The following is a 24,016-nucleotide window of genomic DNA, read 5'->3' on the forward strand; positions in this document are numbered from 1 at the left end:
CCCCTCGGCCTGCCCCTTCCTGCCTCCACCGCTCTGCGCGGGGGACCCTCCCCTCTCTGGTGCAGGAAGCCCCTCCACTGCTGCCCAAGTCAACAGCCAGACCTGGAAGAAAGCAAGAGCCGGAGAGGAGCCCTTCTTGGAGCCCCAAAGACTGCTGGGTGCCTGCAGGGGGTGCTGCTGCGCTGCGGCTCCCAGGGCCCGGAGCATCCAGGGGTGCGCCTCCAAGGGCTGGGGTCAGGCGCAAAGGCCCTGCGCCGGTGTCAGAGCGCTGGAATGAGCGGGTGGTTTCTTGGGGCTGCCCTGTGCAGGAGGGAGGCAAAGGTGGGGGGTAGGCTGGGAAGAAAACCAGGTAATGATTACTGCCACATTGAAAAGGAAATTTAACCGTTGACTGTTCTTAAGTATATTTTGGATTTGGTCAGGATAAATGTGATTGGTGGGTGTGCTGCCCGGACCAGGATCCTGTTCTTTTTGCTGTTGTACTTTTTGTTGTACTTTTTTTTAAGCTCTAAGAAGATTTTGTGCTCTTTTCTGTCCGATGGCGTGGATTGTGTCAGCACTCGGGATAATTGTTTCTGATGATGCGTTTCCGTGCCTAGGAGGGCAAAGCAATAATGTCAGAGAGCTATAAATAATCCGTTTTCTTTTCTGCTTGGCCAGCGACAGAAAGGAAGGAGCAGGAAATGTGCTGGAGCAGTTGTCAGGGCTGCACAGGAACCTGTGGATTGTCTAGCTGGGAGCCTTTTATTCTGTACATAACCAGGTTTTTTTGTGTGTGGTTTGTTTAATTCTTATTCCTGTGTTTCAAAAGTTCAAGAGCAGAAGCGTGTTTTGTTTGCACAGGCGCTAACCTTGTGGCGGATGCGCAGAGAAGCTCCCAGCTGGCTGATGCCGCTTTCCATGGCCTCCAGGCATCACTGGGGACAGTTTCTGCTCTCTGTATGGTGATGGTCTCTTTGAGAGATCCAGGTGTACTTGTTCTTAAGGTTGTGCCCCACAGTGGCAAAGGTGAACTGCAGCTGCACAAAGGTCTACCTGTCCTTTTTCTGTGGCTCTCGGCTCCCCCCCCCCCCAGGAGCATCTTCATTCGAACAAGTAACCAAGGAAGAGCTGCTGCGGTTCTCTCCCGCCCTGCGCCAGAGAACCAACCCCGATTTTGTTTCCTTTCCTCATATCAGACCCCACCCCCCTTTTCTGGAATGAAGGGCTGCATTCAGAATGTTGCATTGTTTATTCCCCTTCCTGCCCCCCCCCCCATAAGTGCTCTTCTCAGAAATTTTCTATTTTCATATATCAGAGTTTAGATGTTAGCAGTTGCTTCCGTGGCACAGATGTCCCTACCGCCACCCCGCCTCTGCCCAGAGGAAGGTGAGGAGCTCCCGGTCCCTCCCTGAGCCTGGCCTGCCCTCCTCCCCTGGTCAAGCACCGCCAGAATTCATGGCGAGGCAGGGAAGGCAGAATTTGTCAGCGCCAGAACTTAGGAAGGGAACTTAGTTGTCCCACAGAGTGCCGGAGGGCAGCCTGTTGGCACGTGGGCAGACTGGTCTGCCACCCTCCGGCTCTGAGCCGCCATGAAGCTTGTGCCAATCCGTGTTGAGGAAGACGCTTCTTTCTCACTCAGCCCTTTCTGCTCCTACACCCCCTTCCCCCACCCCGGTCTGGATGATCTCACACCAAGGAAACGTCTTCCTCACTCACTTTGAGGTGGCTTAATCGAGGAGGCTGCAGCTCTGCTCATGTGTAAGCACCGCATGCACCTCAGAGCCAGAGCTCGACAGGGCTCTGAGGTGCATACGGTGCTCATGCATGAGCAGAGCGGCAGCCTCCTTGATCCTGCACAGATTCCCCCCCGCCCGGCTCCCTCAGCTGTACCAGAACTTTCTCAAAGATGCCACCTATATTGTATTTTCCCCCAGCAAAACTCGTATATTTTGATCTTGGAACCAAGAATGTATTGCGAAGCGTTAATGCTTTGTCCTTTTCCCATGGGACCCTTGCACGCACACACACACCCAGTCTGCGTGATGCTGGGTCCTCTCTGCTGCTAAGCACCCCCCCTGCACTGGTGTGTGTGGGGGGGCTGCTCTTCTGGACGCAAAAAGAGATGTTGTCGGCCACCCCCTTCAGCCTTTCCTTCATGACGCCTGCTGCCGTCTGCTTGCATAAGTAGGGTCTGTTTGGCGTTCTTTTGCCCTGGGGGTCTGCGTGTGTGTGTTTGTGTGTGATGTTTATCCATGTGCTGTATGCCCTGATGTGTACACCAAGATGTTTTTGAAGGGTTTGGCCCTCTTGCATTTCATTAGTCTGTATATGTGTGTGTTGTGTGTGTGTTTTTTTAAGTGTCTGCTTTATTGCATTTTGTTTTATTCTCCTGTGTGATTTTCCTTTTGCCTGTAAAGTGCACGTTAGCAATTTCTCCTCCAACAGTACTGAGCACTTGTGTACACACACACACACACACACACACACCTACCGCCCCCCCCCAGGCAAAGCCCCCCTCACCCTTCACAGCGGCCCAGCCGGGGGGCCTCAGGCAGGTTGGCAGCATCTCTTCACCATCTGAGGATGGGACATTTGCCGGGCGTGGGAAGCTGAACCTCGACTTCCCTCGAGAGCTGATGGGCTTGAGGCGGGGTTCGGGCAGGCCCCTCTGGGTTTGTACCCCCCCCCGGTCACCCCTCCTTTGTGCTTGGGCAGGGCACTGAGATCCTATAGTTTTACTACGAAGGAATGTTTGACCTTTAACTATGATTAAAAACAAACCCTTCCGAAAGATTCTGTGGAGAGTCTGTCTTCATTTTAATTTTCACGCCTTCGCACGACCGACCGGGGCTGAGATCCATTTTGCTAACAGTGGCCCTTTAGCCCTGGCACCAGGGGCTTTCCTCCCTCCCCCCTCCCGTGCCGTGGGAAGGCTGTCTGCACCAATCACAGCTGCGAGGAGAAGGGATCCATGGGATCCAAGCCCCCCTTCCCATCCCAGGGTCTCCCCATTCAGCATTGCTCTCCTGTCGGGAGGAGGGGAGGTGCTTGGCAGGGGCGGGTGCTGAGTAGCTGCGGCCTGGCATTCTCGCCATCCGATTGCCAGGAGGAGGCAGCAAGGAGCACCCGGCAGCGGCCTCCGCATCAAGTCTCCACCCTTCCACGCCTGCCTGGGGCTTTGGGGAAAGGGAGAAAAACCAGAGCCCCCCCGTGGGAGGGGACCTCTTTGGCATCTTGGGTGGCAGCCGTGGGCCCCGGGACCTCCCAGGGCCAAGTGAACTACGAGCTGCTAGTATCTGACCTGGTTCTTCTCTGAAATGGACGGGTGGGATAGCCTAACCGTATCCGTGGCCTAACCAGTGGAACCTGGAGAGGTTTCTAGTCCAGAGGTTCCCAACATGGCTGCCCCAATAGCTTTCCTGTTGCCCACCAATTGTTTTTAGAATGTGGGCGAAACTAGATGGGGCTTTTTCCCAACAGGGCTTCTGGTTAGCTGTGTAGATTAAAAGGTGTACGGCTAAACAGAGCTTATATGTGAAATACTGAAGCGTTACTATTAGAGTTATACACCACCTCGCTCCACGCCATTTTGCAGTTGGCTCCACCCCCAGTGGCAGCCATTTTGTGCTGGGCTCTGCCTCCTGCAGCAGCCGTTTTGTTCCCACAACCCTGTCAGGATGCCAAAAGTGTCCCCATGTGCAAAGAGGTTGGGGGGCTCCTGATCTAGGCCGCAGAAACGTTGAGGAGCCTCCTTGCCTGTGCGTAGCCACACCGGCTGTCTCTGGCATGTCAGCAGCCCGACACAGAGGAGCTGCCCAGCTCTGTTGCAGCTTTAGAAAGCTTCCCACTTGCTTACCTGCATTCTTCCTTGACACAGGTGACCGAGCTAGGTGCACCCCATCCGCAGACCTCTCTGGCTCCTATCAGTTTCCACTTCTGGAGATGATTGGTTTCTGGACGGCAATTCCGAGGAGTTTGCCTTCAAACCAGACCGAACCAGGAGTCTGGCTGCTTTCTGCTCCCATAGCCAGGCCCTGGGCGTCTCCTGAGAATGTGGCAGGCGCATGCCGGTGTCGGGCCTTTGGCCAAACACTTGGGAGAGCTGCTGACCCAGAAGTTTCACGGGGCTCTGGCAAGGAGCGGAGCCAGCCTGCGGACGGGCCCCCTGGCTTGCTGCTAATCTGCACCCAGGGCGGCCGGGAGAGCCGGGCACAATGGGCTGGCATTGTGGTGTCAAGCCCTCGGGATTGGAGCAAAATGCAGCGGGTGGAATCGGCCGGCTGCCGCTGCTGCCTCAGCATCCCCCCCCCAAAGCCCTGCTGCAGCCAGAGGGGGCCCAATAAATAGCGCAGCCTGTTTGCCTGGCCAGCCTGTCGGAGCATTCAGTGCTGTCCGGGAGCAGGAGGTAGGCAGGGCCCCGCGCCCCCCACACCCCAAAGCCCCCACAGCCTGGGCTGAACAAGAGCCCTTCCCCCCAAGCCAGTAGCTTTTGCAATGATTCTGCTAGGTGAATGGAGCACTTCTGGGTGGTGGCATCTTTCGGCATCTTGCCCCACCGAAGCATAAAAAGGGAGATGTTGAGGCTAACCCCCTCCCCATAACTACGTTATCATATCACTGCCCCAGTGGTGAGAGGCCTGGCACTTCAGGGGTGGGCAAGGGGCATCCGAGGGGCCGAGAGGCAGAAGTACGGTCTCCGAGGCGGCTGAAACTGGATTGGCCCTCATGCTGAGTTGTGGGGGGAGGGAAGGTTGTGGGGTGCAGAGAGAACACCGAGAAATTCCAGAAGCCGTGCTGCAGGAGAGTGGGGGGGGGGCTTGAGGCTCACATGCAAGTCATACATTAATGACTGCCAGCATGCGGAGCGTGCCCCTGTAGGCCTTCCCCACGCTGCAAGAGGCATCTGTAAACAGGGCTTCTGCTGTGCTGAATTCTCCTGGTCCAGGAAGCTCCTGCGGTCCTTGGCCCACCCCCTACATGTCACAGAGTGGCTGTGAGCCAGAGGTGCTCCTCCTCTTTGGGTTCTGCTGCTCGGGGGCCAGGACGGCTCTTCTCTCCATCAGCTCAGTTCTTCGTAGGTCCCCCTTGCAATCCAAGGGCTCAGGATGCAGCCAAAGGCAGCTACTCTCTCCACCCTTCTGGTGAAAGCAGATCGTACAGAAATCTGCACAGTAGGTGTTCCTCCTTGAGGTAAAGCGCTAACTACCTGGAATTTGGGGGTGGGGTTTTCAGGCACCATGGCAGAACAGCAGAGCCCACCAGGGGAGATGGCGGCTGCCGAAAACCTGGAAGAAACGGAGCACAACTTCAAGGTAGGGCACGACCAAAGGTTGGATTCTCTTTCTTGATCACATGAACACATGAAGCTGCCTGATACTGAATCAGACCCTCGGTCCATCAAAGTCAGTATTGTCTACTCAGACTGGCAGCGGGTCTCCCGGGTCTCAGGTAGAGGTCTTTCCCATCACCTACCTGCCTAATCCCTTTCACTGGAGATGCTGGGGATTGAACCTGGGACCTTCTGCATGCCAAGCAGATGCTCTACCACTGAGCCACAGCCCCTTCCCTTCTTTACCCTTGTGCCACGCACCATGCCACAAGCCCCCCAAGAGGCGGTGGAGCTGGGAGATGTGTGAAGCCAGCTGTTTGCTCCCTCTCCAGAGAGGAAACCTTGCCATGGAGGCCAGCTGCCACACCTTAACGGGCGTGCAGCCTCCTGCAAAAGCCCCTGACCTTCCATGGCCTGCTGACCCTCTGCTCCGGAGGTGGGGAAGGGACACTTGCCAGCAGGAAGGGGGTGGCTGCTGGTGCCCACGCCTCTTCCCGTAGTTTTGGTCTTAGCCATGTCTTCCAAGGGCATCGCTGTGCTACTTTCATTGCCGCAGACATCACCACTAAGGACATATTGCGGCCACTACTTTTGTGTGCACACTCGACGTTGGGAAGCTCCCACATGAGAACGCACACGAAGCTGCCTGGCACTGAATCAGGCTGTTGGTCCCTCAAGGTCAGTATTGCCTGTTCAGACTGACAGTAACTCTCCAGCATTCGATGCAGAGATCTTTCCCATCACCTAGTGTGTCTGCGTGTGTCTTCAAGTCACAGCTGACTTATGGCAACCCTGTAGAGTTTTCAAGGCAAGAGAGGCTGGGAAGTGGTTTGCCATTGCCTGCCTCTGCGCGGGCTGAGAGGGTTCCAAGAGAACTGTGACTGGCCCAAGGTCACCCAGCAGGCTTCCTGGGGAGGAGTGGGGAATTGAACCCTGTTCTCCAGATTAGAGTCCACCGCTCTTAACCCACTTCACCATGCTGGCTCTCATCACCCACTACCAGCTCCTTTTAAATGGATGGAACCTGGGACCAAAGCCGAGGCTCTTCCACTGAGCCACGGTCCCTCTCCAACTCCCGGGCAGCTCCTGTTGAGCTCTGTTCTCTCTTTTATCTCAGCCATTAAAAGACTCCATGGCTCCAGTTCAGCAGCCTTTGCAGTGTGAGATGCAATGTGAAACATGCCTGGGTTTTTCATTTAGCTTCTTAACACCACCTAACCCCTCAGGGCTGTGTGTGGGTGGACAGCATTTGAAATCAATTAAGGCACTTAATGACTAATTTGGTTAATAAAGCATCTCTTCTCCCCCCTCCACTGGCACAAGGCACTCACTGCTGAAGTGTGGTGCCTTTTGCCGCTCTGATGGGGCCACGTTTTGCCGTGTTAAGTATTTCTGGCTCCAGAGGCAAAGAGGAGGAGGGACCCCTGGCACTGAGTCAGCTTTCAAACTGGGCCTCGTGCTCCATCTCTGATTTACTGCTTCTGCTTGCGCTCACCTCCTCTGCAAGAGCCAAGCTGCACCACTCATGTAGATTCTGTTATAAACAGTGGCCCCCAGCCTCTGAGGATCTACAGTTGTCATTTGGTCTCCCTGACTAAGCTCCTTTTCACAATTTGCCTGCAGCTCCGTCCAGCAGCCTCAATAGCTCAGACTAGCTTGAGCTGATGAGAGTTTTTGAGCTAAGCAGGGTTGGGCTCGGTCAGTACTTAGATGGGAGACCACTAGAGTTGCCAGCTCCAGATTGGAAGATTTTGGAGATTTGGGGGTGGAGCCTGAGGAGGCAGAGTTTGGGGGAGAGGAGGGACTTCAGTGGGGTATAATGCCCTAGAGTCCACCTTCCAAAGTGGCCATTTTCTCCAGGGGAACTGATCTCTGTCTCCTGGAGATCAGTTGTAATAGTGGGAGATCTCCAGCCACCACCCGGAGGCTGGCAACTCTAGAGACCACCAAGGAAGTCCAGGGTTGCTACGCAGAGGCAGGCAATGGCAAACCACCTCTGTTTGTCCCTTGCCTTGAAAACCCCAACAAGTGGAACTTCTTGGGGTTACCATTAATCCACTGCAACTTTATGGCACTTTATTATTTATTTTATTTATTTATTTTTGTATTTGTAGCCCGCCCTCCCCCGGCAAAGCCGGGCTCAGGGCGGGTTACAACACCAAAATTTCCAATAGAATAATAACAATAAAATATATAAAACCATAAAACCACAGAACAACCCGGTTAATTTAAAAGATGGTTGCCGTATATAAGTGCATACTGTAGCAGGTAAGGCCAACCATAGTATATAATCGGTTCGGCTATCCACCCTCAAATAGGTCATAAACTGAGGGTGGGGAGTAGGGAGGCCAGCGCAGATTATTATCTGGCAGAGGCTGGAGATTGCCCCAGCACGTGGGAGGTGGGCCTCTGCTGGAGCTTGCCCCATGCAGTAGAGGCCCGAAGGTGGCCCGGTCTGGCCAGGCTGGCAGCGTGTCCCTGGATGGAGGAGCTGGGCAACTGTGGCTCCCCTTGGTCTGGGGGCAGTGTTCCTCACAAGGCTCCGCATCCCATTGGTGGCTGTAAACTCTTCAACTGCTTTGCCCTTCTAGGTCACCCTCTATGAGATGGAGAATTTCCAAGGCAAGAAGTATGAACTGACAGCTGAGAGTCCCAATTTGACAGAGGAGCTGGAGAAAGTGGGGTCCCTCCAGGTGGAGTCTGGCCCGTGAGTATTGATCTGCTGGTGGGGAGGGGGCAAAGGACAATGGGGTGCAGCCTTCTACTGTCCCCAGGACTAGAAATCTTGCCTTTACAGTCTGACCTTTCTCAGGTCACCTGGCAGAAAGCACCAGCAGAGTGAGCCAAAGGTGCCCTGGCTGGAGTTTTAGCCCCAAGGAGAGGCTTCTTGAAAAGAGGATTGCAGGTGGTGTTTAGCGGTTGGTAGAGTTTGCAAGGCTCATGACAACGTGTTTATTAAAGGCTGCTCTGTCTGGGGGTGGGGGTGCATGGGTCCACGACCCTGTGGATGACACGGGAGGTGCCAGGAAAGGGCATGCAGTCACAAAACCCCTCTTGCCCCCAAGTGACGTTGGCCGCAGTCAGGGATGTACACACTTCAGGCATCCGGGAAATCCCGTGCCCTGGCAACTCCGGAGTGGAACCTGCAGCCTGGATCTGTGGAGTGAAGGGAGGGCGGGCCAGTGTGCTGAAGAGGCTGAGGCCGAGCAAGTCTTTCCCCCCAAGAGGATAAGAACATAAGAGGAGCCCTGCAGGGTGAGACCCGCCCAGCATCGTGTCTCAGGGGCCGACCAGTTGCCCTGGAGGGCCAGCAACAAGGCACAGAGGCTGAGGTTTTCCCCGGATGCTGCATCCAGGCACTGGGATGCAGAGGTTGACAGCTTCTGAATGTGGAGATTCCCTTCAGTCACTATGGCTAGGACCTCCCCCCCCCATGAAATTGTCTCACCCCCCCCCCCTTTAAAGCAATCCAGGAAATGACCAGGGCCACTGCAGGCCGGCCCCCCAACCACACATTTCAGCAGGCGTATTGCCTATAGCTTTTGAAGCACTCCACTGGAGCTGCTGGGGCAAGAGTCTTGCTTTGTTTTAAAGGAAAGGTGTGATTCTCAGGACCCTGGATTCTGGACCCAAATTGGTGTCCTGCCCCTGCTGACGGGGGGCTGTCATGTCGCAGCTGCCCCTGGTTCACTCCGGCCTCTCTTTTGCAGGTGGCTCGGCTTCGAGCGGCAGGCATTCAACGGGGAGCAATTTGTGCTGGAAAGGGGGGACTACCCCCGCTGGGACTCCTGGTCCAACAGCCACAGCAACGACTGCCTGATGTCCATCCGGCCCCTGCCAATTGTAAGTCACTCGGGGCTCTCCCCTCTCCTCTTCTCCCCAGGCGGAGGAAGGCCCGTGGCGCAGACCATTCTCGGTGGCCTCGGGCGAGTGGCGCGCTCACCACCTGAGGCTCCCATCTGGGAGATGCTCCTTTGTGGGGAATGCCGGAGCGCTTGTGAAGTGAATGTCAGAGTCCTTTGCCTCGAGGCGAAGGCTCGGCTTCCCCATTTATTCCCCGTCCTCACAGGCAGCAGCACACTGTCTGCAGCCAGCCCAGAACATCGCTGCCTTACGATCCCTTCTCCAGCACGACATGACCTGCCACACGGGCATCTCCTGTGCTGTGGCAGAAGTGGGGCCATTTCAAAACAACTCTGCCCCCCCCCTTGTACTGCTTCTCTCCCCCTCCCACAGGATAGTGCTGATCATAAGATCCACCTCTTTGAAAACTCCAGTTATGGAGGGAGGAAGATGGAGATTGTGGAGGACGACGTCCCCAGTTTGTGGGCGCATGGCTTCCAGGACCGCGTGGCCAGCGTCAAGGCCCTGAATGGAATGTAAGGAGGGGGGGCTTCCTAAGGGGGGGTCCTGGGCATGACCACTTGAACACATCACATCAAGCTGCCTTATACTGAATCAGACTCTTGGTCCATCAAAATCAGTATTGTCTACTCAGACAGGCAGCGGCTCTCCAGGGTCTCAGGCAGAGAAAGTCTTTGACATCACCTACTTGCCTATCCCTTTAACTGGAGATGCTAGGGATTGAACCTGGGACCTTCTGCATGCCAAGCAGAGGCTCTACCACTGAGCCACGGCCCCTCCCCTTGTCAAAGTCAGTACTGTCTACTCAGACTGGCAGCGGCTCTCCAGGGTCTCAGGCAGAGGTCTTTCACATCACCTACTGCCTGGTGTTTTTAACTGGACATACTGGGGATTGAACCTGGGACCTTCTGCATGCCAAGCAGAGGCTTTCCCACTGAGCCACAGCCCCTACCCCACTTCCTTTGGGGTGCCAAGCCCTGAGCTTGCTTGCCCTGCTGGCCATAAGCCAAGAGGGGCTGCAAAATTTGAACCCCCGCCCCCAGCTTTCCCTTAACCAACCCACTATGGCAAGTGGGGTTGGGGGTGGAAGGAGGGTTAGGACAGGAACATTCTGAATCAGGGGCACCTGCGTAAATCCCATGCCTCCCCCGAGGCTGGCAAGGGGGCGGGGCAGGGCCCAAGGAGAGTTTGCGACCTGCCTGATCCCAGGGTAGCTTAGAGCAAGGATGGAAGCAGCCGCGGTTGGATTCTGCAGCACAGGATTCAATTGTAAAATTGGTAGGGGGGCGGGGGCTACAAGCATGTTGATGGAGAAAGATTTTTGTGTGGGGGGGTTACATTTTAGTGCTCAGAATCTACGACAGGTTTCCCAGCTTATGTCACACAAGCAGTAGCTAGTGGAGTCCAGAGGGAACCAGGAAAGGATGGCCACGTCCTGGATCTCCCACCCCGTGCTGTTGGCCAGGCGGGCAGGGGGATTTCTGGCCTCTGCGACTGACCTGGGCCCATCTTGCCTTTGTCTCTCTGGCTGCGCAGATGGGTGGGCTATGAATACCCCGGGTACCGTGGCCGGCAGTATGTCTTCGAGAAGGGCGAGTACCGGCACTGGAACGAGTGGGATGCCAGCCAGCCCCTGATCCAGTCCATGCGGCGAATCCGGGACCAGCAGTGGCACAAGCGGGGCTGCTTTGAGGGGAGCTAAATGGACGGGGCTTGGCCTGGGCCATGGAGGGGCAGAAGCTCAGCTGTGCGAAGACCCTGGCCTGAGGCGCTGCCCAGCTCTAAATGGTTATGTGATACCCTCAATAAAGATCTCAGCTACCCCACTGTCAGTTGTCTCCCTGTCCTTCACTTCTCTCCTGCAAGACCCCACTTGGAGCTGTGGATGCAGCTGCTCACCAAAGGTAGACACAGATCTTGCTGGCCTCAGGAGAGCATGTAGACGCTTCTCGTGCAAGCTGGCCTCAGCCCCACCAACCCACAAGCAGCACCTCCTTTCCAAACGCAGCTCGCCTTGTGCCCTCCTGCAAAATGGACTCCCCCGTGGAGAGCTGCTCTGGCCAAACCTGATGGGATTGAAAGGGCGGAGGCTGTTGGAACGTCCCGATGCTACCCTTGTAGAAGAGTGACGCTGGAAGAGACAAAAGGCCTTGCTGGTGGGATGCCTATGGACACAGCCCTGCTGGTGTTGGCCCCCTTCTAAGCAGACTCACGGACGGGGGAGAGGATTCAGATGGGGCCCCCGGGTTGGTGATGGGAGGTCAACCTGTCCCCAGTGCTCTTTTCACAGTCTCCACTGACCCTACCTGTCCTGTGGGGAAGAACATTTGCCTCAAGGCTGTGCAGACAGAACCCTGGGGACAGCCCGGGTGCAAAAAGGGCATGTACGGATGTGGGGGAGACTGACCCCCCCCAATGCCATGGCCTTGGTCTGAATTCACACACACACACACACAAGGCTGGTATTTAAAGTGAAAAGCCAAAAAAGGAGGAAGAGGAGTTTCTGGCTCTGCCATTGCCTCTCTGAAGAATGACTTTGTCGTAGCGTACTTTGCTGTGGGGGGAGGGGGGAGGGCCCCCAACCTGCACAGTATGTCAGAGAACAACCAACTTCTGGCTCTCTGGAGCAGAGATGAGTCCAAGCTCTGAGGAGAGCAGGTGTGCTGTCTGCAGCGGGAGGGGCTGAGTATCGGGGGTCAGCACTCCGGACACAGAGGGCACCTGGCAACCCGGCATCTAAGCCAAAGGACCACCACCACCACACACAAACTGTTAATGCCCAGCAAGAGTGAGAACAGTGGAGAGAGACTCCATGGGGGCATGGATGTTAGGGGTGGAGGCCCCATTACCAATGCCTGAAAAGGGGGTGGAGGTCTTGTCAAGATGAGTGGTTTGGTCACAACCTCCTTTCCCTCTGTCCTGTTAAGGAACACCGTTTTGACCCATTAGCCAACCTGATAAACACACATCAACATGCCTCGGTCTGCGCACTCATGAAGCTGCCTTACAGTGACTCAGGCCCTCGGTCCATCCAAGTCCATATTGTCAACTCAGACTGGCAGCAGCTCTCCAAGGTTTCTGGTAGGGGTCTTTCACGTCACCTCCTCCATGGTCCTTTTAACTGGTGATGCTGGGGGTTGAACCTGGGACCTTCTGCATACCTAACAGATGCTCTACCACTGAGCCACAGCCCCTCCTCATAAAACCAGGCCCATGGGGCATGGGAGAGCCACCCCCTCCCCACCTGTGCCAAAGAAGTCCTCCATCTGTGCCCCCAGCTCTTGAGTCAGGCTACACCAAAGGCCACTTTCTGGCCACTCAGGGGCAGGCAGGCAGTTGGAGGGTGCCCCCCAGCCCTCCTGGCCAGCAGCTGTCTCCCCTTCCTAGCTCTGCAAGCCAGGCCTCCAAGGGAAAGGGCCATGCTGAGCTTGTGGAGGTGGCCCAGGGCGGTCATTTTCTTAATGCGGTCATCTCTGAAGAGTGGAGTTCCCAGTTCCCCAGAGGGACACTTGCCAATTGCCCAGAAACAAACACAGGGGGGAGGAAGGATGGGGGGCCACTCAGAGCTCATGCGTGCATTCACATGGCTATCCCTTCTTAGGGCCACTGCCCTGGGATGATAGCCAGCCCTAGACTGTGGGCTGGATCCTGCGGATTAATTCCATTACGGGATCCTCTTGTGACAAAGGTAAGCTCCTTGTGCTGATGAAACGGGCTACCAATAGCAGCCTGAGCCGCAGGATCCAATCCTGTGTACGGGAGCTGAGGCACATCGGAGGCTTTAGGATGAGGTACAGAAGCTCTCGACATCAGGAGCAGATGGAAAGGGGCTTGAGGCCCACCGGGAGCGTAGTGGTTTCAGGCTGAGATTCTTGCAAGGGTTGCTTTGCCCCTTGGTTTGATCCTGCCAGGCCTGCTCTTAACTGAGCGTGAAGACGGAGAAACGATTTTGTATTAGCTTTAGCTTAGCATCACTTGTTCTCCATTTTGGGTGTCTCGAATTTTGCTTTGTGGTTGTGGAGGCCGAGCAGAGCTCAGGGATAACAAGGTGCACCTGCAGCCTGTTACCAGGCAGACAAGACCTGTTCAAGGACCAGCCAACATACCAGCCTAATTGGAGAACTCGTTTCATCTGTGGGAGGTTGGGAGGGGGGGAATGATCTCACCCTTCACTCCTAGGAACCCAGACTGGCCTAAACCGGTCTGAACCATCTGGAGACTTCTCCGTAGCATCACCACTGATTGGAACTCATGGGTCATCTGACTAGGGTCCCCTTTGCCATAAGTTCAGCCATGCTCAATAGCATGTTAACCTTCCTTATTGTCTGTACTGATCTGCACGTTATTCTACTTGACTCAGTGCAAGAATAGGGGAGGCACCGTGGCTCAGTGGTAGAGCATCTGCTTGGCATGAAGAAGATCCCAAGTTCAATCCCCGGCATCTTTAGTTAAAGAGACTAGGCAAGTAGGCGATGTGAAAGACCTCTGCCAGAGATCCTGGGGAGCTGCTGCTGGTCTGAGTAGACAATACTGACTTTGATAGACCGAGGGTCTGATTCAGTAGAAGGCAGCTTCATGTGTTCATGTTCCTATGTTCAAGAAACCAAGGCCTGAACCAGCTTAGCTTGATAGCAAGAACATTAGCTATGTAATAGAGTAGTAAGTATAATTAGACAGACTTTTGTTATTTTCTTGCCAGCGTGCCTATAAGAATTCTGTAACTTGCATTTTAATTAATTAGACTTTTTATTTCTTAGTAAACCTTTTACATTTAAAAGGTGGTGTGAGCTAACTGGCCTGACTCAGTTACCTTGCAACGCGGCTGGGGGCTCAGGAGAGGGCAGCCAGTCGTGATACCAAGACAGCAGGCAGACTCAAATTACCTTTGTATTTTATTTTATTTTACTTTTTGCTTCCAAGTTGCAGCTGACTTGTGGTGACCCTGTAGGGCTTGCAAGGCAAGAGACATTCAGAGGTGGTTTGCCATCGCCTGCCTCTGTGTAGCAAACCTGGACTTCTTCGGTGGTCTCCCACCCAACTACCAGCCAGGGCCAGCTCTGCTAAGCTTCCAAGCTGTGATGAGATTGGGCTTGTCAAGGCTCTTCAGGCTCCTAAAAATCCCTACATACAGCAAGAAATAGTCTCAAGATCGTTATTGTTATTAGTAGTGGAAAAGAGCCAGAGTCCAGGAGCGCCTTAAAGACTAACAAAATTTCTGGCAGGGTATGAGCTTTCGTGAGCCACAACTTACTCCTTCAGATACCCTGAAAGCTCCTACCCTGCCAGAAATTTTGTTAGTCTTTAAGGTGGCACTGAACTCTTGCTCTTTTCTACTGCTGGTGACAGACTAACATGGCTACCCATCGTGATCTATTATTATTATTGTTTGCTATCAATTCACAGCAGACTTATGGCATCCCGGTAGGATTTTCAGGGCAAGAGACCAAGAGAGGTGGTTTTGCCACTGCCTGCCTCTGCGTAGCAACCCTGGACTTCCTTGGTGGTCTCCCATCCAACTACTAACCAGAGCCGACTCTTGCTTAGCTTCCAATATCTGAGGAGATCAGGCCAGCCTGCGCCATCCAGGTCAGGGCCAATATTATTCAAGTCACATTAATTGTGCTTTTTGATCCTGCAAATGCATTCTTGTTTTATAAATTTAACACAAACTGCTGTGCCGTGGGGACTTGATAAAAAGGAACCAGAGCAGATGTGGCTGAAGTCTGCCTGGCCCTCCTCCGAATGAGAGGGAAGCAGACTTGGGGGGCACCCCCAGATCGTTCTTTGACAGCAGAGGCAATTGCTGACCTCCAGCTCCAGAAAGCTGGGCCCTTTCCAGAGGCCTCTCTTTCACTGGTACAGTTTCTGCTTTCTGCCCGCCTGTCTTTGCCCACTGCTGGTCATTTGGCACCTTCCTGGGCATTTACCAGCAGGCTGAAAGTGGGCCAAATACCAGTGGCCAAAGTGCGACTTCCCATTTTTGGCTTCAGGCCTCCCAAGAGAGAGAGAGAGAGCTCTTGTGACAAATGCAAGTTACTTTCACCCTTTTACAAGCTTGCCATGGAATATGTGTGTGTGTGTGTGTGTGTGTGTGTAGGGGGTTGTGGGGGGCGGGTGAGTGGGGGTGTTTACACGTGAGTGGCGGGCCTGCAGAGCTTGGAGCTGCAGTTGGAGTTCCACCTGAGCGCAAAACCAAAGTGCCTTCATTTTGTAAAGCTAACTTAGGAATCTTCCGTCTTCTTGAGGTGCCACTACTTAAAGCAGGTCGTTGGAGAACTGGGGCTGTTTTGGCATCAGCTGAGTGAGTTTTGACCTGGAGCACGTCTCCCCTTTGTTTGGAGACAGCTTGCTCCGGCTGGAGCGATCTGTGGCTCACGAAAGCAAGAACTCTGTTGGTTTGTTTGGTGCTGAAGACCCCGGGAGGTTTGGGCTGCAAAGACTGGACCAGCTGCCCTTGGTGACTGGCCCTCTTCTGTTGGGAGTCCTGCAGCTGCAGCCTCTTCCTGGGCTGCGTCTCTGCCCCCTCCCCAGGTCCTTCTCCATGGAGCCTGAAGGCTGCCTCCCAGTTTTTCTTTGGAGATTCGGCTTCCTATATTTTGATGACCTCTACTTTTGAATTTTGATCTGAAGGTGAAGGAAGGGCCAGATTGTAATCCAAGCTGCATCTTCTTTTGTTTATTCCCCCAGGTGGTCTAGTGGTCAGAGTGTTGGGCCAGGACCCCGGAGGTTCAGATTCAAAGCTCCACTCTGCCATGGAAGCCTACTGGGTGACCTTGGGCCAGGCATACACTCTAAGTCTAACCTACCTCACAGGGTTGTTGTGATGGTAAAGTGGAAGAGGAAAGGCAACAGGAACAGCTCCCTGCCCTCCTCTTGAGTGACAGCCCAGTGTTATCCCGTTCTTGGTTCATACATGGGTACTGGTGGTTCCAATCAATTCTCCCAGTCACCACTTTATCCTCTCGCCCTACAAGATCAGTTGGACCAAGAGTGTGACCAGTTCAAGGAACTGGCACCCTTCTTCCAGATGTTGAGGGAGCCTTGTGAAGCCCTACTCCGGGTTGTCCAGTGTGGCCGTGCCCTGGGAGGGCTCCTGGAACCACCCAGAGAAAAGCAGGATATACATGTTTTAATAAAACAACAGATAAAGAATTGAGGTATCAGTACTGTAAAAGATGAGCCTGCTAATAGCTGCTTTGGGATCCAAGAATGCCACCCCTGCAGGGCTGGGCCAGGACAGGAGCCATGGAGAGGCTCGGGCTGAAGGGCCCAGCTGGTGGTGCCTTGCAAACAGCATGGCGTTTGTGGGGGGGGGGCACAATCTGAAGCCCAGCGTGGGGAGCTGAGTTCTTATTCCCGCCCCCCCCCCATGTCTTCCTGAGGGCTCTAGACAGCATCTCCCCCTCCATCTGCCCGCTGACATGGAAGCCGCCATCATGTGCTGCCCAGCAGGGCCTGCCCTTTCTGCACTGGAGTGGATGTGCGCCCCCCCCCCCACGACAACTGCTGAGCAAGGCACATTGGCCCCTTGTCCCACAGGGATGGACTCCAGCCAGGCGAGTGTGGCACAAGCATTGTTCCCGAAGGATGCCCACGGGGCTTGGCACGAACCCTGCTGAGGCTGGCAAATCCCAATCTCCCGGCCCTGACAAAGGGGCCCGGCCCAAATGTGACAGCTCATGAAATCGCTTGGCCTCGGGGTCTTTAGCAGGACAAAAGGCAGTGTGGGGTCAGCTGGTCTTGGTTTTCATTGCGCGTTAATCCAGCATTCTCCATACGGATCACACATTCCCGAGCCAGATGCACCGCCGGCACATTGAGGCGGCTGCCAGCTATAAATTTTCACGCTCGGCCACAGTGCTTTTCAGTGGCATAAGGGCTTTGGTGCAACCGGTAAGACCCTTCCCTTTCTTTGTCTGGCTTTTAACAACGTTTGTGTCACCCTCGTCTTTCCAACGCAGGTGTGTCGAATAAGGCTAGCCGGGGATCAGGCAAAACCAGGACGGTGGGCGGGAGGGAGCCACGCAAACGTGGCGGGACACCTGCTCCAGGGTCAGTAGCCAACAGCCCCGCAGCCCCGGCCTGGCAAGCACTTGACCAGGAGCTGCACAGATTTCTGTTCCCCCATTGGGTGGGGAGTTTGGCTCTTTTTTTCGGGGGGGGGGGCTGCTATGCCTGAATTCCTCTTGTGCGCCCATAGATGCGAGCCACTCTGAACAATTTGTCTGGGCTGGGTGTGCAGGCTGGGTGCTATTGATCAGTCAGCTATTGCTGGCTTGGTTTCCTTTCTTTCTCTCTCTGTGTGTGGATATTTGTATTTTGCTCCAAACCACAGCCTTTTAACAAATGCACATCTCTGATATTCTGGTCTTTGTTCTACTGACACATCCACGCACAAATCTGGAATGAAATTGTTTTATCTATGCAGGATCAGTGTTTGGGGCGGTGGATGCTACGGAGTTACTGTTGGTTTGTGCCTTATAACCAAGTGGGAAGGGTGGAGAGCAGGGACCCCAAGAGAGTGGGGCTGGCCGTGAGGCATGGTGGGGGGGGGGTTGATTGCCTCACATTCCTTGATTCATCTCTGTTTGCCCATGGGGCTAGAAATGCCAAACCTCTATGTGGTGGCTTGAATGCAAGGCGGCGTGTGACACCCCCCTCCCCCCAATAGCACGTCATCAAATTATTTGAGTTTCTCTCCCCAGGGAACAGCTGGGGGGGCCCCATCATGGCTTCGGACCACCAAGCTTCGAAACAGCAGCAGGCTGCCTCCAAGGTTGGTGGAGGGGGTCAGAATGGTGTTGGGGGTGCTTTGGAGGGGGTTCCTCTGGAGTCACTTGAGCCGGGCAGGAGACTGGCTGCCAGTCCTGAGGCCAGCTTTGTTTGGGAGGCCGGGAGGCGATCTGGATCCATGTCTCCATCTGTCAGAAACACCCACCCTGAGAATGTCATGAAGGGGAGGTCCCACCAAAAACACGCCAAAGCCAAGAGCCCAAACCTTCCCTTCTCCCTCTAAGAAGGAAAGGAAGACCCCCCCCCAACCTTTCCTGCCCTGTCCCTTCCAATGGAAAAGATTGGAGGGGGGCAGAATGGCTGGGATTGCTCTGATTTTTTTTTGGGGGGGGGCCTTCATTTCTGTGGGGGGAGAGCAGCAGTGAGGGGTGCAGAGGAAGAGGACTTGGGGGCTCTGTTGCTGAGGACTCCCCGGTGACTATCACTCAGCTCAGGGGGAAACTGCTCCGGTTGCCAGCCTCCAGGTGGGGCCTGGAGATTTTTTTCAGAATTACAACTGATCTTCAGATGACCGAGATCAGTCCCTATGTAGAAAATGGGTGCTTTGAAAGACAGACCTGAGGTCCCTCCCCAGGCTCCACCCCCAATCTCCTGGCATTTCTGCACCCAGAGCTGGCAACCCTAATTTGGGGGCTAGAGTGACCCTGTCGGCTTCTACGCCCATCCCTTTGGAGGAAGGCGGGTCATTCCCAGTGTCCTCCTTTGGTCTGGGGATAATTTTGGGCCCTGGGCCAGCTTGGAGAGGATGCGGCAGGAGATTCCCACTGCCCATGGCGCCCGAATCCACCACAGCCACGACTGCCCAGCTACTGTCTTAGCTCAGGAGGGTAGTCCTCGCAGACAGGGCGAGAGCTCCTCTGCCCGTCCCGAAGCCCCTGTCTTTCCCAGCGGAGTGCCAGTGGGGCCAGATGGGGGCACCAACGGCTTCTCCTCTCTCCCCCTCCCCAGACCCAAGCAGCACTGCTCTTCAGCCGTCTCTCTCTTTCGCATTGCAGATTGTCATCTTCGAGCAGGAAAACTTCCAGGGCCGCTGCCATGAACTGACTGCTGCCTGTACCAATTTGAAGGAGGCCGGTTTGGAGAAAGTCGGTTCCGTCCTGGTGCACTCAGGCCCGTACGTCGCCGGAGAGCAGAACCGGGGAGCCGTGAGGGTTGCCTGCTGGGGTGCGGGTGGGAATCCATGCTCCCTTTCCACAAGCAGCCGCCGCAGTGTTGTTCTCTGCGTGTGTCTTTTCCAGGTGGGTTGGCTACGAGCAGCCCAACTGGAAAGGGGAGCAGTTTGTCTTTGAGAAAGGGGAATATCCCCGCTGGGATTCCTGGACCAACAGCCGGAGGAGCGACAACATCTCTGCCCTGAGGCCCATCAAAGTGGTGAGGAGGGCCGGATGCCAGCAGGGCGGGGACGGGGAGAGGCCGGAGCGGGTGCTGAGGCTTTGGCAAAGGGTGGCAAGGGCAGACTCCCCGGTGGCTTCAGCGGCACAACGTCCACCCAGGGACCTTTTCAGGAATGAAAGGGAAGAGCAAACGGGGTCAGTCGTGTGAGATTTATTTTACCTCTTGCACGTTTTCTCTGCTGCCTCTCGGCACGCTTTTTCTCTATCGCCGTAGATAGAAGAGGGTCTTGATAGGTGGGCAGCTACTCAAGTGCAAAATATGGAGAATCTCCCTCTCGGGTTGCCCCTTTGTTTCCGCAGGAGCTAAAATCGACCACTTCCTGGTCAAAAGTCTTCAGGATCTAGAAACAATCAAGACTTTAGTGTTGCTGCCCAGGGTAAAATTTTAGGGCCATTCCAGTGGAGGGTTTGGTGTTTTTTTTTTTTTTTTTACACAGTCCCGGAGTGCAAACCTGGCGCATCAGAGGCACGGGTTTGTTTTCCCTTGATGGAGGGGCGTAACTCTGGGTTTGTCCCAGCAGACTACATCTTACGCACAGCCTCAAATAGGGTTTCCCTCTCCACTGGTTTGGCCCCCATCCTGCCTGCTGCTCTCATTTGTGTCCCTCAGCCTTCCTTTCAGGAACCTCGGGGATGTATCTTCCTTCCTTTGCCTTCACGACAGCCTTGTGGGGTAGCTTGGGCTGATGGCTTTGCCTGCGGCTACCTAGTACGCTTCAGAGGCCAGGGCTTCTCCAGCCTGACAGTTTTCCCCCGGCATTGGGCCTCAGGGCTGCTGCTGGACTCAGTTTGGGTTTGCTCCCCCCAGGACAGCCAGGAGCACAAGATCGTCCTCTACGAGAACCCCAGCTTCACCGGGAAGAAGATTGAGATAATCGATGATGACGTGCCCAGCTTCCACGCTCACGGCTACCAGGAGAAGGTCTCCTCTGTGCGGGTGCAGAGCGGCACGTGAGTCTTCCGTGGGGGGCCTGGGCGGGTGCTCTCGGGGCCTGGCTGGGTACGGAGCCATTTTGCTGCCTGGGGCTCAGCTGCCTCCCAGTCTGAGTGGCACTGGCTTGGCAGTGCCAGTCACATGGGATGGTTGCTATTCGCTCCAGAAGGTCTGTGTGTGTGTGAGTCTGTGCGTTGCATCCACACAGGCACGAGGGTGCAATGAATGCCCCATTTGGCCCAGAAGACCTCTGTCCAGAATTAAGTCCTCTGAGGGCCGAATTGCCTCTGGTGCTGCACTCCGCTCCAGGCATATAATTTGGCCCTACAAGCAGTCTTAGGGAAGGAGGAGCAATCTGGATTGGAACCACCGTGCTGGCAGAGGGGCTCCTCAAACGGTCTGTTTTTCAGTTCCAAACTGGCCCCTTGCCCAGGAGGAAGCCTCCAGAGGAAGCTGGAGAGAAGCCGCGTGTGTGTGCGTGGGCCGACTTTTTCCCATGTGATGGACTAGAGGGGGACATTTCTGATTAGCGAAAGGGTACGAGGGGAGAGTTAAACCCCTTCTTACAGCAACACGGCCCCAATCCATATTGACTGAATGGAAACTGAGAAAGCCCTCATGAATTTCACACACGGCTTCATCAGGGGGGCCGATCCACCGGCATTTGGCCTGGCCTTCTTTGGTCTCGGTGAGTGGCGCGTCTCTGTCGAACCGCAGAACCCGCTCCTGTAGGTTGGGAGGGGTTGGGAGTTGCAGCCACTGGACTCCAACCTCCCATTTCATTGGGTTTCGCAGGGCCACTTCACACATTCCGCAGAAGCCAAGCCGAGGTCCCTCAAGGAAGGTCTCTGGACATCTGTGTCTTGCAGTGGCACTGGGAACACCTTCCGTACAAGTGTGTGTGAAGTGCCGTCAAGTCAATCAATCAATCAATAATTTATTTGCAGTCATAGACCATCAAATAAAGCAAATTTACATCGTTAAATAGTATAGGATAAAAACAAATACAAAAAAGATTTGCTGTTAAAATGGTTAAGTGGTTAAAATGGTAAGATTATCAAGGTGCATAACTAATTAATATCCGAACAAATACTAAATGTGCATAAAATTAGAATGCTTGATAATATCCTAAAATTACAGAGGCTAAAACATGCATTCAATCTGTAGGATCAAACAGTATTCATTCTCTATTTCCTTGGCTATTGTGGGTTCTTAAGCAAACTCTGCCTGATTTTAATTGCTAGCCAAGCAAACCATGGCTAGCCGCTTCTGCCTTATGGCGACCGTATGAATTAATGGTCTCCAAAATATCCCATCATTAACAGGTCTTACAAGCTGATTCAGTGCAAATACGGAAAATATATTTTATTTATTTACAGTCCACCTTTCTTACTGTCTCAAGGCGGTTTACAAAATTTAAAATAATACAGGTGTATTATTATAAAATAATAAATGTGTTAAAAAAAATAATAAACAGTGTAATAAGACCGGGTTACAGAAATTAGAGAACTCTGTTGTAATAATCAGTGTCACAAGCCAGTTCCTTTCCAAAAGCAGCCCCTTGAATAATTCCATTTTATTGCAGCCCTGTTGCCTTTATAAAAATACCCTCCTGATAGTTTGGTTTTGCACATTCTGCAGAGAGATAAAAGCTTGGGGGTCTCCAGACCTCCCTGGGCAGGACATTCCACAAGGTGGGAGTCCATACGTGGAGAAAGGGCGCGCCCAGACAGCGGGCTGAAATGTTCAAAAATAATGTAATGTGTGAATGGGGCTTTTGGTAGCAACTCTGTTTTTGCTGGAAGAAGAGCTTTGTGATACCTGCTGGGTGGGCCAGCCGGCGTCTCAGAGGCCCTGATCGCAGGCCAACCTCCAGAGACAAGGATTTAGAAGCCTTACGTTCATAATATATAGTTTCTTACCCCTTGATTGTTTTTTTTTACCAGTTGAGATGTTGGTTGCCTTTTAAAAGGTAGCAAAGGGCAGTGGAGTTTCAGAGGGCAGGGGCCATGTCGGTCTGCAACAGAAGAGCTCGATTCGAGTCCAGGAGCCCCTTAGAGGCCAACAAGATTTTCAGGGTAGAAGCTCTTTAGAGTCAAAGCTCCCTTGTACTTTCAAAAGGAAGCACCAGCTTCCAAGAGTCCCAGCTCCCTTTGCGTTTCACCATTCCATTCGGCCTCAAGATCGGGCCTCTGCTCCCCTTTTGGGGGCCGGTTTGTGAGGCTGTTGTGCTGTCTCCGTTTGCAGGTGGGTAGGGTACCAGTATCCCGGCTATCGAGGCTACCAGTACCTGCTGGAAAAAGGAGACTACAAGGACAGTGCCGATTTTGGGGCCCAGCACCCCCAGATCCAGTCTGTGCGGCGAATCCGGGACATGCAGTGGCACCAGCGGGGGGCTTTCCACCCCTCCAGCTAAGCCCTCCTCCTCCACCTGTCTGCCTCAGATCGAAGGGGGGTGGAAGGGGGCCCAGGGGGTCACCAGACGTCCCGGGCCCGTTGCCTTCCCCCTCCACCAGGGCACGCTGCCTGGCACAGGGCTGTGTGAGTCTCGTCTTTGCTAATGCTGCCAACTGGCTGAATAAAGCTTTGCTATTCGAAGACGCTTGGTGGTTCTTTCTGTTCGGGTGGGAAATAACCCGGATGGGGCTCCCGGTTCTGTTCCCAGGCAGGGAGATCCAATTCTCTGCTGCAATAATGCCCACTCTGGAACATGGCTGCAGTGGCTCGCGCTGCCCAGGTAGGGTTGCCAACCTCCAGGTAGTAGCTGGAGATCTCCTGCTATTAGAACTGATCTCCAGCCGATAGAGATCAGTTCACCTGGAGAAAATGGCCACTTTGGCATTGAGGTCCCTCCCCTCCCCAAACCCTGCCCTCCTCAGGCTCCACCCCAAAAACCTCCCACCGGTGGCGAAGAGGGACCTGGCAACCCTACACCTATGTCTGTGTCGCCCAGCACCTTCTCTGCAGTGCCTGGAAGCTCTGTTGGGTTGTGTGTGGGGGGGGGGGGGAGCCACTCCCTGGCGTTCATCCTCTCACAGTTGGTCTCTAGACTCTGCCTCTGAACATGGAGGCTCCATGTAGCTGTTAGGATTCAGAGCCACTGTGCAAGTGGCCTCAGTGAGGGCCTCAGTGAGAAAATCTCTTCAGCTCAACAACAAAAACCACAACTCCCCTGCCCCCCCCCCACCTTTCCAGGAATTTCCCAAGCTAGAGATTGCAACCTTAGTCTGATTGCATTTCTATATATTCGGCCATCTATCTTGGCTCTGAGCTGGGAAAGTGGCATACAAAGGAAGTAAATAAAATAAAAATCCCAGGCGTACAACTCTAACTAGAGCAGGTTGCAGCGTCAGAGGCCAAATTAAGCACGGCCCTTCCCTTCCCTTAAAGCCCGGTGTGTGTTTCTTGCCTCCATCTGAGGCAGGAGGTGACCCGGCAGCAGGAAGGCGCTGTGTGGGCAGCTGGGAAACCCTGGGCGGGGTGGCATTGCCAGCCCCTGAGGAGCCACAGCCTGGCCCGGCCTGGCCATCTCCTCCTCAGACTGGCCTTCATTGGTATGCAGGAAGGATCCGTCGTGTCTGTCTGGAAACAGAAAATAGCAAATGATTGTGGACCGTCATCCATCACCGCCACCAGTGACCCGCCAGGAAGCTTCGGCAGAAAGTCTCTCAAGGTGCCTCTCAGACTCTCCGCAGCTGCACCCGGCAAATGCCACAGAGC

General features: G+C 54.4%; 2 protein-coding genes across 3 annotated transcripts in view; both read left to right on the forward strand.

Moving 5' to 3' along the window:
• Positions 1-22,764, forward strand: part of CRYBB2 (crystallin beta B2) — a 134,111-nt gene extending 111,347 nt beyond the window's left edge. The window contains exons 1-6 of one of the 2 annotated variants that reach the window (XM_056859136.1): positions 17,045-17,068; positions 17,881-17,951; positions 18,964-19,082; positions 19,207-19,339; positions 20,171-20,313; positions 22,544-22,764. In XM_056859136.1, the coding sequence (XP_056715114.1) occupies positions 17,904-17,951; positions 18,964-19,082; positions 19,207-19,339; positions 20,171-20,313; positions 22,544-22,712 (612 nt within the window). In that variant the 5' untranslated portion in view covers positions 17,045-17,068; positions 17,881-17,903 and the 3' untranslated portion in view covers positions 22,713-22,764. Of the gene's footprint in view, positions 1-17,044; positions 17,069-17,880; positions 17,952-18,963; positions 19,083-19,206; positions 19,340-20,170; positions 20,314-22,543 lie in introns of those variants that run through there. The other variant, XM_056859137.1, reaches the window with a different exon arrangement.
• On the forward strand, positions 5,220-10,877 carry CRYBB3 (crystallin beta B3). Its single transcript, XM_056859138.1, has 5 exons — positions 5,220-5,294; positions 7,903-8,018; positions 9,022-9,154; positions 9,548-9,690; positions 10,712-10,877. Exons 1-5 carry the CDS (start codon positions 5,220-5,222, stop codon positions 10,875-10,877), a joined length of 633 nt encoding a protein of 210 aa, XP_056715116.1.
• Positions 22,765-24,016: the final 1,252 nt, after the last annotated feature.

This window comes from Euleptes europaea, chromosome 13, assembly GCF_029931775.1.
Source record: "Euleptes europaea isolate rEulEur1 chromosome 13, rEulEur1.hap1, whole genome shotgun sequence".
In the NCBI taxonomy this organism is placed as follows: domain Eukaryota; kingdom Metazoa; phylum Chordata; class Lepidosauria; order Squamata; family Sphaerodactylidae; genus Euleptes; species Euleptes europaea.

Bases quoted from the DNA above. Each gene is read 5' to 3' on its own strand.
- CRYBB3 (XM_056859138.1), top strand. From the start codon at position 5,220: ATGGCAGAACAGCAGAGCCCACCAGGGGAGATGGCGGCTGCCGAAAAC. The intron at 9,155-9,547 runs GTAAGTCACTCG...CCCCTCCCACAG, and splicing joins CCATCCGGCCCCTGCCAATT to GATAGTGCTGATCATAAGAT. The intron at 9,691-10,711 runs GTAAGGAGGGGG...CTGGCTGCGCAG, and splicing joins GTCAAGGCCCTGAATGGAAT to ATGGGTGGGCTATGAATACC.